Source organism: Amia ocellicauda, chromosome 16, assembly GCF_036373705.1.
Source record: "Amia ocellicauda isolate fAmiCal2 chromosome 16, fAmiCal2.hap1, whole genome shotgun sequence".
In the NCBI taxonomy this organism is placed as follows: Eukaryota; Metazoa; Chordata; class Actinopteri; order Amiiformes; family Amiidae; genus Amia; species Amia ocellicauda.
This window is the reverse complement of record NC_089865.1, coordinates 12,615,725-12,629,507: the sequence shown is the minus strand read 5'-3', so window position 1 is coordinate 12,629,507 and position 13,783 is coordinate 12,615,725. Positions and strand designations below refer to the sequence as shown.

Genomic DNA, 13,783 nt, shown 5'->3' with positions numbered 1-13,783 from the left:
ACAGGAAAACCCTCACAAAGGAACAGCACAATCACTTCTGTGCATGGGGGTGTTTAATGACTTAACCACTGACGGGCACAAAAGTTACTATACCCGGCTTAATAGCAGAGCAATTAAAAAGGTTATTATACGTGGGATTTAAAAAACGTACATAACAAGCACAAGTAATTATATCTCCTACCTCATTTTCGATCTTCAGAAGCTTCTTCACAGCCACCTCTTTGTCCTGGGAGATCCACTTGGCTCGGTACACGCTTCCAAAGCTCCCGCCGCCACAGTTCTCATAAAAGAGGATGTCATCAAATTTGATTTGCACAAACGAGGCACTGAGAGACGACATCGCATAATGACCCTTGATACCAATTCAAGGTTCTGGAGGGCCAGAGAGAGAAGCAGCAGAGAGTAGGAGAGGGTTCTGTTAAGCATCAGCCCCTTTCCGGCTCATTCAAAAGCACGCAACAGAGTTTTAATTCTACCTCCAGCAGTCGTGCTCAACAGAAGACAAGCAAGCACTGTCAGAAGCACAGCAAACACTGCTTGCATTTGTTTACAGAAGAGCCACAATACTTACAGCGCCTGTGCACCTTTTTTCCTAGTATCTCACACAGACATTGGCAAGTTCCCGGCAGAGCTGTACTGCAACACTGTGGATTTGAGCCTTTGATTTACAGTAACAGCAACCCACTCCAAGACTCCCTATGAATCACTAGGACCTGTGCTCTTGCTCTCTGACAAATGAGCAGTTGGGACTACGCTGTGAGCTTGTATAAGGCTTCTGGAATCCGAAGCATGCATTCTCTCTGTGCTGTGATCACTTTGCGGAAAATATACATGGCTGAAGCGACCGAATATTCTGGCACATTTTGGATTAGGTGTATAATGACAGGACAGACATAAAATAATAAAATAAAATAAAAAAGCATACGTCAATCCTTCCACCAGCTAACAGTTAGAAATTCAACATTTTAATATTAAGGAGCAGGATTACAGCAACAAGTAGCCTAACTGAACTTGAAGAGTTGCTAATGTAAGAAATCCGACTCCTTATGATACAAATAGGGGTTGATATGTAATACAATTTGGGTCAATAAAATAAAAACCTACTAAATAATTTATTATGTCTGATATTAAACATTTCAATTCTTAAATTGTAATGGTACTCTTTTGTTTGTTCATAATCATTCTTTTTAAAACAATACTTCTGGAAATCAGGTGTAATTGCATCATGCAATCTACCAAATGTAAGAGTTATTGCTTTGCAGTAATGACCTTTAAGAGGCTGTTAGCTGCAATTCAAGTGGGATTGTCGTCCGACAGCAGGAAATATTTCTATTGTCACAGAAGAACCCAGTGCGCTCGTGAGGCCTGCTGCTATTAATTTTATATTTAGCACCGTACTGCCCTTTTTCTGTATATGAACTTTTAAACCGTTTCCATTGCTACTCAAAATGCCACGATCACTTGGATATTGGGGAACTCCTTCACACTTACCAAGTAAACAACAAAACCCCAGCAGAACTATTGCCTTTACTGTGACAAAGTAAAACTAATTAAAACATACTGCAACCATACTGTATTATTTCCATAAAGACTTCACAATACATATTTTTTCTGAAGCAGATTGGACTGCATGATTTAAAATACAAAGTGCTTTCAAGTCTAAAACATGCACAATTGACACTTTATATTCTTCTCGCTCACCTTCCTTTCAGCTGCTAATGCCCAGTTCCAAACTCACATCCTTATTACATCCTACAGACATGAGAATGACTAATTACAATCTCAGCGTCTGCCTGTTACCTAATCAGCACCAGCTGCCCAGTACTTGCACCAGGTAACAGCTCAGGAGCAAATTGCAAATCAGCCGTAGACATTTTACCATGAAAACTAATAAGGGTTCATCAACCATGACTTGGCATGACCACAAGTCCAAACCAGTTCCTTCCCAAGAGCACAGAGTGATGACACAGAGGTGAAATAACACTTTTATAGAGTTGTTTGTTCCATCTCAACAAGACAACTATGAGCATTGCAATGTTACAAAATACAATACAGCCTATTAAACACAAACATCACTAACACCAATGTCTTCCCTGAATGCACATACTGTACATGAAAAGCATAAAGATAAAAAGTATTCATAAATCCACATCACTTCTATCCTGGTGTTACTTTTCCTCCAACAGATGGTTAACTTATTCTACAATGTTAAGCTTCAAAATGGATACCGTTTTGATTTGATTTGACCAAACTCTTGATTGCCTACATGGTCAATGCATCATGCCTACAACATCTGTCAGTCCTATGTCCAGGGTTGGCCCAGATTTATGAAAGGTTTTACACAAATTCGCAATTACTGACACTTTTTCTAAAAATACAACTGATGCCATACTATTAAAGCATATTTAATTAAACAGTTGGAACTGACATATGAGTGCTATATTCATTTTCATTAGATTTTATTCAGTTTCAGTGTCAGTCACTGAGTTATTTTTTCACCACATAATCTGGGGTCCAGGGGCACCTGTGAACTGCTGGTGTTTTACAACCTATCCACTCCCACTGCAAAGGGCCCGCGACGTGCCTGCTCAGTGAAGCAAGGCGCTATATATTAGTGATATGTGAAAGGCGCTATATATTAGTGATATATGACGTTTCTGCTGTACTGGGCTAAGGAGAAGTGGATGACAAGCTCTGGGCTCGTCACATGGTTTACAGACATGTCAAAAACTAAAAACAGATCAGCCTAGATACATAAGCGTGACTCTTTTCTCTTTCTTGTCATGTCACCTGTCAAACCGAAACTGACAGCACGTCGTGGGGTCATTAATGTCAAAACGCAGTTTAAAATGACACTCCGGACCCACTGTCTCTGTGAAAAAGTAAATTCGACACCATTTTTATTATTATTTCTATCTTGTCGTGCTTGCTTTTTCTGCAGAAGTTAAATACAATGTGGTCTCGACCTACATGTTCAAAGAAGCGGTGGCTGCCCTGAGCACATTGCTTCACATTCCCGTCTGCACGATGAGGCTACCGAGCTCACGACTTCTCCATTCAGCCCATATCCCTGCAATAACGACCAGTACTACAGACAAGCCGGTTTCAATGCTCACAGCAAACACTGTCCAGTATTGTCCCATACATACCTGTGCTTGCTGGTGTTTTACAAGTCTCCAAAACTGTATAAAGCCACCATAAAACGCGGAAATCAACTTTGCATAAGCGATGACGCCAGTGTCTGCTCCTGTGTGATTTCTCGTCTTGCCTAACTTCCTATAAGGAATGGACAGCCTCAGCATTGAGCAGTCAGACAACAGCGCCCCCTATCGCGGAGAGAGGGGAAACACACACAGAGGGGGAACACCCAGCTGTAGAGATCTGGGCCATAGTTCACCTAATATAACAAGCACACATAATTAAAAATCAGATAATCAGAGTATACCCGTGTGTGTAACTAAAGAGGCTTGATCTCTCTTGTTGTTAGTTTTTATTTAGTTGGGCATTTGGTGTTTACAAGGACTTATAGGTAAATTGTATTCATTTTTTACTATTTGTATGCAATGTCCCCTTTTAATCTTCTTTCAGTTAATCATTAATTTGACTCCTTTTTTTGATGTTCTCCTTTAGTAAAGCTTAAGTACATTTTCACCTTCACCCATTCTGGGAATGAAGCTAAATCCGGTTTCAAAAGCCAAGTCAAGGATGTTCTTTCTAGTAAAAGGAGTCACCACACAGATAAGTTAATGAGTCCTCGAGTGAGGCTAATTGGAAAGACCTCAGTTATTGTTTAACTGCTCCTGTGAACACAACGATTTACACACTGCTGACAGTTTCATAATTGAGAGTTGCAGGCGACAGCTCTTAAGATAAGGGCCCGACCTTAGGACATGTAACATACTGTGTAGGAAATATTTGTCCCACATCATAACTGCTGGAGACTATGCCACTTCTATCACATTATGGTTTACAGATATGACAACAACATGTTTAAGTTAAACTAATGTCTCAGCTCTGTGTGGATCATTATTACCTGTTTTGCACCATGCAGGTGAGAGGTGTGTATTGCCTTATATATATTATCTGTTAATGCTATCTCCTGCTGGTAGGAACTACCCGGTCATAAACACCTAAAAGTGGAGGTTATACAATTTCTAAGCTTACCTATTTCAAAAGCTATGTTGCAACATTCAAATGTTTGGCTTAATCATTGTTGCCATGGTTTATTTTGTAATAAAAGGTATCAGCATTTACTGTTATAAATAAACACATTTATACATTGTGAGAGGCAAAAGGAGTTAACAGATGAAGAAGGGCTATCACTCGAAATTGTTTAAACTTTTTTTTTACCAGTCTATAAATAGCAGCAGTAGTTTGTTAAGTAATGTATTTTATTAATGTATTAAGTATTTGTCATGTATTTAAACCTAGTAATCATTTAGTACCTAGTGATACTGGCTCTGGTTGGAAAGCCAGAGGATAAGGGGTATATGTCTGGGGTTAGTAGGCCAGCTTCACTCAACAGGGAGAGTCAGAAAATGAGAACAGGATGTGACCAGAACAGGGCTATCCAACAAGAAGAACAATAATGATAAAGTCGGCCATGGTTTCAAGTCATGAAAGATGGTCAACTGGAAGTCAACTGTCTTTGCTACCTTGACGGAAACAGTTAAAAAGTTTGCTGATTAAGGTTTCTTTTTATGCTCTGACATTGTCTGAAAAAATATATTATGTATTTGTTCTCATTCTGGAGCTCAGTTTTGGATGATTTATACATTTGCCAATGCTCTTCTCTCTACCAGAATATTTCAAACTGACTGGCAATGCAGGTTGAATTACACTGGCCTCTGATTCCCAGTCTTTTTGCTGCACTCAATTTGCAGTAGATGTGTATTTTTGATTTTGATATGAAACCCCCTCCTCCTCATCCTCCAATAATAATTAGTAAGGCAGCAGATCAGTTTTAAGTGTCCGGCCTTACAGGACTATGAGCTATGCAACCCATTCTGATCGTCAATGATTAATATATTATGCATATGTCATCCTTGAAGCAGTAGAAGTATGGCTTTTAGCATAAAGTGGGAGTAAATTTATATATCTGAAATTACATTTGAGAAATGCAAACGTTAGTTTTTTGATTAATGCTAAATTCGTTTTGTGACTAGTTGCCAAAATCAATTACTGTCTTTAACGAGAAGTATTTGAATGTATTTCTATAGACGTGATTATAGTAGCAATTAAAATCCAGCACTACATATATAAGCGCAACAAACCCACTACACCAAAAGACTCCCAACGTGGGAGGTTTAAACACTCTGTATGGATATATATCATGTTATGATCACATTTGCTACATTTATATATTAAAATATATACCCACACGTATTTAATGGCAATTTGCATTCCTTTCAGGTTAAAAATAATACTGCAAAACAGGGCAATGGTGATGCCTCATAATGAACAAGGAACCTATTTTGAGCAAATACATTTATTAGGTATATATTATTTACAGGATACACATACAGTACAAAGCTTTAACACAATAGATACCTCACAGCTTCTCTACAGAGGGGGTGCAGTCTGTTTTTGTGCTCCTTTAAAACAATCAATTTGCATGCTGATGTCAAACTGAATACTTCTGGCACCATATCTATAATTTAATGATCACAGAAAAACAGAAAGATCTATAAATGTCTATTTACAAAGCAAAGCAAGCTTAGTGCTGAACTTTTTTTAATGTTGTTATCCATTTAAAAAAATAAAAAGCTTTCTTCTGTCATAAGTGAATGGATAGCACATAAACTACATTTTAATGCCCGTAAAATCATGTACAACAAAATATGACATAAATATATGGTAAAAACAAAATTTGAATAAAATATCCTGTTAATTCAAGGCCTGCGTTCTTATTCCAGTTAAAGGGGAAACGGCTAAATGTGTTTTTATACATTACTGTTTATGAGCATTCTTAGAGGCTACACATTTTTGGGAATTCCTGGAGCTTCACCATCATTTACTTTCTATACAGGACACACATCATGGAATCTTCTAATGGAAACTTGGCAGGTTCAGATAGTTTGCTAGTTTGCCTTATCATAAGAGTATGCAAGGGAAACATGGTTGATAGGTCACATCATATAGGTGGATTTCCAAACCAAAGCAAATTGCTATAATTTCCTGACCTGAATACATACTAAAGACGGAGCACATTTACAGCAAACGCACTTTGACAGGAACTCGGTATTGAAGCAGCAGTTTAAGGGATTTCAAGTAGGAGTTTTCTTTTAAAAAGGAAACAACGTCCTCCTCCCAAAAAAACCCAAACTGACATTAGATGATGCAAACCCTAAAGGTAGGGACTGGACATGAGGTCTTCAGACTTAGAGCTTTTTTTTTTTTTTTGTCTTTCTAAGAGAGCCGCAATGAGGGTCTCCGTGGTACGTAAGATAAATACCAAGCATGGTTATGTTTTGGCAGAAAAGTAGCAGCATGAACACTGTCATCAACCAACTGCTGTGCCACCAAGTCCACAGACTGGTTTTGTTTAGGCCCTCCGAGGCTCCAGTCTGTGGGAGAGCTGGGATAAAGTCCTCTGGTTGTCAATCACATTCAGCTGTCGCACGTAGCTCCGTACTTCCTGGTGATTCTTAATAGCAACTGATGCATCTGGATCTGAGAAAGGGATGAGAAACACAATCCCATGAAAGTAAAATGTATCAAAAAGAACCAGACATTGGTTTCTAAATCAGTCATTCACAATCCCTGAAGTTGGAGTCTGGGTATCATTACTGCAGAAATCAGCATGTCGATGAGCTGTGGATAAGGATCCACTTAACTCGCCACATTCTGCAGCTTAACAGACGACGCCACCTACTGAGGAATCATGTAATCTTCGCAATAATCAGATCGCTGAAGTGATCTTAAGTACAGGGTGAATTACAACCACAGTTCTTGAAATAGAATTTACTAATGTATCGATCGAATCACAACGAGCTCAAATCATGCAATCAAAATCCCTTGAGGAGACCATTTTGGCGATAAATAATTCAGTTAGAATAGTCCCCGCCTGCTATGATGTCATTATGCCTAAATAAGCAATACATTTAAAAAGTGCAAAACAGAATTGAAAGGCTTATCTGAGGTCAGGTGGTTTTGACAGTGACTCACTGAATGGTTGACTTCGGCAGTATCTGACTATCCTCACGGTGTTGGCAATCATACGCTGAAAAATAAACCCATCAGTGAATTAAAAACAACAAGAACAACAACAACATCATAATGTTGTTTGATTACTGTTTAAGTGAGATTTACATGTACTGTGTGGTGACCGTATGACAAACTTACCATTTTTTCAAAATTGACCAGACTGTCTATAAAGGTCTTGTTGCCCTCATGGGTAAAAGTCATATCTAAAAACAACAAAAACAATCTTTTAGGCACTAAACCACAGGCTGTGCATGTTTATACATCATCTGTTTCATATTGGTTTCTGTCTGAATGTCAATCTGTGACAATCTACTTTTCTTGCAATATTAAATATGCAATATTTTATGGAACTGTTTCAAGACTAGTGCTTGTTATTATCCCTGTGTAGTCTATGTCCTGAAATGTACATTTATTTATTGATTTATTTCTTAGCTGATGCCCTTATCCAGGAATATATTATCCAGTTTTTTTTTAGCTACAACTGATTCCAAACAGCTCGATTCCTGCATCTAAAAACCTGTACAGACCAGCCTGTTCAATCCAGCCGGTACAAACCAGTCGGTACAAAGCAGCGGTGTTTCAAGGCAAATGCTACAGTTTCTGTTTGAATTAGGGTTGCGTGCAGAGCTGGAGCCAGGATTTAGAGATGTAATGCTCCAAGAAGTATAAGTACTACAGAAGAGTTTAAGGAGAAGGAATTAGTAATTAGAATTAGGAACTTCAGTATTTTCCATTTCCTTCCCCAAAGGAATAGTTCTCAGAATATTCAAGTGTACACCCTGGTGACAGTGGTGATTTGGTAGTGTTAGCTTTCAGTGACACTTAAAATAATCTTACCTTTGATGAGTAAAGGCATGAAGGGGATAATGGGAGGGTCTAGTTTGGCCACAGTCAGCCTGTATGCTCTGTGGTTCCTGGATGGATCCTGGGAAGACAAATAGTAGTGATGACATCATAGTGATGACATCATTAACTGATGAACACCTGCCGGAGATGCCGATAGATTTCACCGATGGCGTGCCAATAGCTTAATAACAGCCATCTCCAAACTAAATGTTTACATTAGACTCCATAGTGGCATTTTATTATTTTATTTTTGGTATTCTTTGAACCATCCTAATATTCGCCAAATAAAGGATGGACACATTTCATTCACACAGCATATTCTTCATTATAAGTTTTTGTTTTGTTAGTTATGATCCCTATTATGTGTAACTAAAATGAGAATGGCTGTCAATTCATGGCACACGTAGCCTACATATGTTTAATTTGCAGCAGGACTTTGAAAAAAACACAAATACTATGTAATTGTTTTCTGATGAATTACTTAAAAGAAAACATAATTAAAATGTAATTTACATCAGTTACAATTTCTCCCCATCACTGATGTTCTTTTCAAGAGAACAGTACATTAAATCATGGGGGAAAAAAATTAAACATGAGGGAACATGCAGTATTTTAAACTTACCATTAAGCTTTCAAATTCTGCATAGAACTTTTTAAACTTGCTTGGAAGTTTCTGCAAATACAAACAAGAAATAAAAACATTAAAAAAGAAACTGAGACAGGCTGCTGAACTCTGATGAAGGTACAGCACCCACCTCCCAGGTCTGACTGAGACGACTGACTGCTGGGTTGCTGAGCCCCATGATGATGGCGAAGAAGGAGTTCAGGTTTTTATATTCCTTGCAGCTGGAAGAATGAAACAAATTAGCCCATCTCACTGCCAATAGACAGGTGATTGACATGCATTGCATAATTCTACACTTACACCAAAGCTGGGTAATAAAATGGAGAAGAAGCAGCCAAGCCAATGCACCGAGAGAATCTGAATTAACGTGCAGCCAAAACAAATTGTCCCGTGGCATTTGTTTAGAGCATTAACACATGAATGAATGCATCTATTTACATAACATGCATTATTTAAAAACAAGTACACCCAGAGGCACTCGTACTTTCGTTTATTCTCTGGTTGTGTAATTCTTTGTGGATCGCAACACAATACAAAGTGTGCAAAGAAATGTCAGCTAATCAAAGGCATGTTCACTTCATTTAATCAGAAGACTGTTAAATAAACCAGGAAATGCACACACGAAACCCAATCGCTTCAACAGCGCCAACTTACTGAGCAGCTATCTTTATAAACTTCTTCAGCAGCTGAACGCGCTTGCTAAGCTGGGAGCACAGACAGATCTCCGTGACCACCCAGAGCTGCAGCTCATTAAACCTCCTCAGGAACAGGTCTAAGTTGGCCGTCGTCTTCTTGAAATTGTGTCTCCCAAATGTGTGGTATATCAGCTCATGCTGTGGAATAATACATGTAAATACATTATTAGGATTAAACTAGAAAAATGTGAGAAGAAGCTTGACAACAAAGAAAAACAGATGCTCTGAGCAGTGAAAATGAAAAAAAGGCATTTAATATGCCTAAAAGATATAAACTAGAAATTAATAATTCAGTAGTCTTTCTGGAGTTCTCTTTGGGATACTAAGGGATATGATTGAACAACAAACAAAAAAGACGCTTGCAGGTGTTGAAGAGATATATGACATATATATAGACATATATGACAAACAGCCAATGGTCCCTATGCGCAGTAGTTTCACCGCACCTCATGCACACAGTTGAAGAGCTCCCAGTCGTGAATGGTCATCTGGTAAGCCAGGTCTTTGGAACTCATGAGCTCAAAGGTTCCAATGGATCCCGTTGACGGGCCTTCCTGTTCTGGAAGCGGAGTCTGTATGGAATGAGAAGAAGAATCGAAACGACATGCAGGAAGAAATGCATTATGTCACTAAAGCTTGAAGGTTGCCATCAAAATATGTGGGAGGTCATAATAAATTTAAATTGATTGTGAATCATAATTAGTTCCAATGGGGATATTGACAGTGAAAGAATTAGCTTGGCGCTTAAACTCAAGTACGATTGGTCTATATCACACATTCATATCTTCACCAATACCACAGATGCACCAGAAATGCATGAGCGATTATTGGTATGTTTGGTAATTAGATGTTTTTTGCTTTGAGTATATATTTGTGCTTTGTGTATGATTTGAGGGCTGCTTCCTGTCAGGCAGATACACACCAGTGAATCAAACTGGTCTCTTGGGCAAACGAACAGACGGCCATTGATACTGAGGGTCGAAAATACTGAAATGTCGTTGGGTTTCAGCACTGCTTTGTCTGTACATGAGAGAGAAAAAAACACAAGACACTATAAAGTGTACAATACTATCAATCCTAGATTTACCATCAAACACCTTTTTGTTTTTACATTTTAACACCTGTGTACTTGTCTTTTGTTTTAAAGACCTCAAAGCTTCAAATAACTAACCATGTGTAAAAAAAACTAAAAATGAAAGCCAGAAATATAAAGTGCTAGAGTATTAGTGTACTCTGGCAGAAGGAATGGAATTTGTTTTACAAGTAAATGTACACGAAAGCCCCAGTAGGGGATCCGGGTATTTTATAAGCTGTGGCAAGTATAGCAGTGCAGTGCAGGTGTCTACACAGCGGGACGCTCCTATTTCAAAAGCTTCACCTATTCTTTAAAGTGCAAGCTAATTAAATCCTCCAAAACAACAAAAAGGGGAGTGACTTTCCTACAATTAAATGAAATTCTACTGCTTTCACAAAAATACAATACCTACTTCAATATGTACTTAAAAAGAAAGAAGGAATCAGTGCAAAAAACAACACAAGCTGCTTCTCACACAGAATGATTTTGGTTAAGCTGCCGTGTAACTGCAGACTGGCTCACCTCCCGCAGAACTGAGGTGGACCAGGATGAGGTCATCCCCCGAGCCCAGCTTGTCTGTCACCGCGCTGATGACCTCTCGGACAGAGGCAGACACTGGCACACGGATGGTGCTGTAGGTGTGATCGGCGCAGTACACTTTAAACAGAACTGGAGACACAGCAACCACGGGTCAGTTGTATCGCACACGGATCAGAAAAGTGCAAGATGCATAAGCTAGGGTTAGGACTATGGCTGACACACAAGGTGAGATATGGGACACACAGTAAGAGTGAGGTTGAGGGTAGTACTCTCTGGCTAAGGTTAGAGATGGGGGTAGCACTTGGGTAGGCTCACTGCTGCTTTAAAATTGAGTAACTGCAATTGCTATATAATTGTGGACTATGACATTTGGAGAGATGTTTGAAAGCAATTGGTTTGTACCTGCTGTAGTGATCCATTTCTAAAATATACTCACTTTCATCATTACTCTTAATTGACTGTCTCTTCTGAAGCCTCTCATCGCCGATGCTGAACTGGCGCAGCAGAACTTTGTGCTGAAACAGAACAGACTTTTGTTAAAACCTGACAGATTTGAAGTGATCTTCACACACACACACACACACACACACACAAATCTTCAAAGCTCTAATCTCAATTAAGTCCCAGTGTGTTCAGAGACTTCAAGAGCAGTGTGTGTGTGTGTGTGTGTTATTGTGCATCGGTCCAGTATTGTGCACTCATAAAATGTTCACAGAAATGTGTCAGCTAGGAAACGCAGACATACTCAGTGAAGTAGTCCGACAGAACTAGGAAAGGAAGATAGTCTTGAGAGTTATACAATCAATCAATCAAACATTTATATAGTACCTCATGAAAATAAAACATCTCAAATGTGCATGTGACTTTATGGTCCACATCAGCCCCTGTATTAATAACCTAACTGGCTTTGATGTTTTCATAGTGGCCCCTCTCAGATGCACATACAGTGAGGGAAAAAAGTATTTGATCCCCTGCTGATTTTGTACGTTTTCCCACTGACAAAGAAATGATCAGTCTATAATTTTAATGGAAGGTGTATTTTAACAGTGAGAGACAGAATAACAACAAAAAAATCCAGAAAAACGCATTTCAAAAGAGTTATAAATTGATTTGCATATTAATGAGGGAAATAAGTATTTGATCCCCTATCAATCAGCAAGATTTCTGGCTCCCACGTGTCTTTTATACAGGTAACGAGCTGAGATTAGGAGCACTCTCTTAAAGGGAGTGCTCCTAATCTCAGCTCGTTACCTGTATAAAAGACACCTGTCCACAGAAGCAATCAATCAATCAGATTCCAAACTCTCCACCATGGCCAAGACCAAAGAGCTGTCCAAGGATGTCAGGGACAAGATTGTAGACCTACACAAGGCTGGAATGGGCTACAAGACCATCGCCAAGCAGCTTGGTGAGAAGGTGACACACAGTTGGTGCGATTATTCGCAAATGGAAGAAACACAAAATAACTGTCAGTCTCCCTCTGTCTGGGGCTCCATGCAAGATCTCACCTCGTGGAGTTTCAATGATCATGAGAACGGTGAGGAATCAGCCCAGAACTACACAGGAGGATCTTGTTCATGATCTCAAGGCAGCTGGGACCATAGTCACCAAGTAAACAATGGTAACACACTACGCCGTGAAGGACTGAAATCCTGCAGCGCTCGCAAGGTCCTCCTGCTCAAGAAAGCACATGTACAGGCCTGTCTGAAGTTTGCCAACATCTGAATGATTCAGAGGAGAACTGGGTGAAAGTGTTGTGGTCAGATGAGACCAAAATCAAGCTCTTTGGCATCAACTCAACTCGCCATGTTTGGAGGAGGAGGAATGACCCCAAGAACACCATCCCCACCGTCAAACATGGAGGTGGAAACATTATGCATCAAAGGGACGATGGACGGGGCCATGTACCGTCAAATCTTGGGTGAGAACCTCCTTCCTTCAGCCAGGGCATTGAAAATGGGTCGTGGATGGGTATTCCAGCATGACAATAACCCAAAACACACAGCCAAGGCAACAAAGGAGTGGCTCAAGAAGAAGCACATTAAGGTCCTGGAGTGGCCTAGCCAGTCTCCAGACCTTAATCCCATAGAAAATCTGTGGAGGGAGCTGAAGGTTCGAGTTGCCAAACGTCAGCCTCGAAACCTTAATGACTTGGAGAGGATCTGCAAAGAGGAGTGGGACAAAATCCCTCCTGAGATGTGTGCAAACCTGGTGGCCAACTACAAGAAACGTCTGACCTCTGTGATTGCCAACAAGGGTTTTGCCATGAAGTACTAATTCGAAGGGGTCAAATACTTATTTCCCTCATTAACATGCAAATCAATGTATAACTTTTTTGAAATGTGTTTTTTTCTGGATTTTTTTGTTGTTATTCTGTCTCTCACTGTTAAAATACACCTACCATTAAAATTACAGACTGATCATTTCTTTGTCAGTGGGCAAACGTACAAAATCAGCAGGGGCTCAAATACTTTTTTCCCTCACTGTAACTGAGTAACATGTCCATAAGCATCAACATTTTAATTTGATTTAAATGTTTCTGGGGCTGAATCAATTTATTTTGTAACCTGAATGAGAATTGAGGAAATTACTTTTGTCCCTTCACGCTGTATGAACACTGGTCTGTTTTTTTACTTTTTTTAAATAAAGTAGGTATAGAATCAAATACGAGCATTACCTTTTTTTGTGCAGATTTTGCTTCTTCTGAGCTACAGTAAAAAAGAAAATGTTAATATTCTTCCAAATGTTCTGTGACAAATTTGCCTTAAAGATGGAAATACATTCAATACTTAATAT

General features: G+C 39.2%; 2 protein-coding genes across 8 annotated transcripts in view; both read right to left on the bottom strand.

Moving 5' to 3' along the window:
- map3k20a (mitogen-activated protein kinase kinase kinase 20a) overlaps window positions 1–3,277 on the bottom strand; it is a 30,260-nt gene extending 26,983 nt beyond the window's left edge. Inside the window, exons 1-2 of one of the 4 annotated variants that reach the window (XM_066688025.1) lie at window positions 3,150–3,277; window positions 182–372 (exon numbers count right to left, since the gene is read on the bottom strand). In XM_066688025.1, coding sequence (XP_066544122.1) covers window positions 182–340 — 159 coding nt within the window. In that variant the 5' untranslated portion in view covers window positions 341–372; window positions 3,150–3,277. Of the gene's footprint in view, window positions 1–181; window positions 373–571; window positions 829–1,701; window positions 1,861–3,149 lie in introns of those variants that run through there. The other 3 variants (XM_066688026.1, XM_066688024.1, XM_066688028.1) reach the window with 3 other exon arrangements.
- Window positions 3,278–5,478: 2,201 nt separating this feature from the next.
- The window catches only part of rapgef4a (Rap guanine nucleotide exchange factor 4a), a 51,254-nt gene continuing 42,949 nt past the window's right edge, over window positions 5,479–13,783 (bottom strand). For all 4 annotated transcript variants that reach the window (XM_066687929.1, XM_066687930.1, XM_066687931.1 and 1 more), the window contains 12 exons: window positions 13,665–13,695; window positions 11,424–11,502; window positions 10,970–11,116; window positions 10,295–10,392; window positions 9,819–9,944; window positions 9,332–9,510; window positions 8,808–8,898; window positions 8,675–8,725; window positions 8,044–8,131; window positions 7,345–7,409; window positions 7,168–7,222; window positions 5,479–6,672 (listed from right to left, as the gene is read on the bottom strand). In XM_066687929.1, the coding sequence (XP_066544026.1) occupies window positions 6,545–6,672; window positions 7,168–7,222; window positions 7,345–7,409; window positions 8,044–8,131; window positions 8,675–8,725; window positions 8,808–8,898; window positions 9,332–9,510; window positions 9,819–9,944; window positions 10,295–10,392; window positions 10,970–11,116; window positions 11,424–11,502; window positions 13,665–13,695 (1,138 nt within the window). In that variant the 3' untranslated portion in view covers window positions 5,479–6,544. The remainder of the gene's footprint in view (window positions 6,673–7,167; window positions 7,223–7,344; window positions 7,410–8,043; window positions 8,132–8,674; window positions 8,726–8,807; window positions 8,899–9,331; window positions 9,511–9,818; window positions 9,945–10,294; window positions 10,393–10,969; window positions 11,117–11,423; window positions 11,503–13,664; window positions 13,696–13,783) is intronic.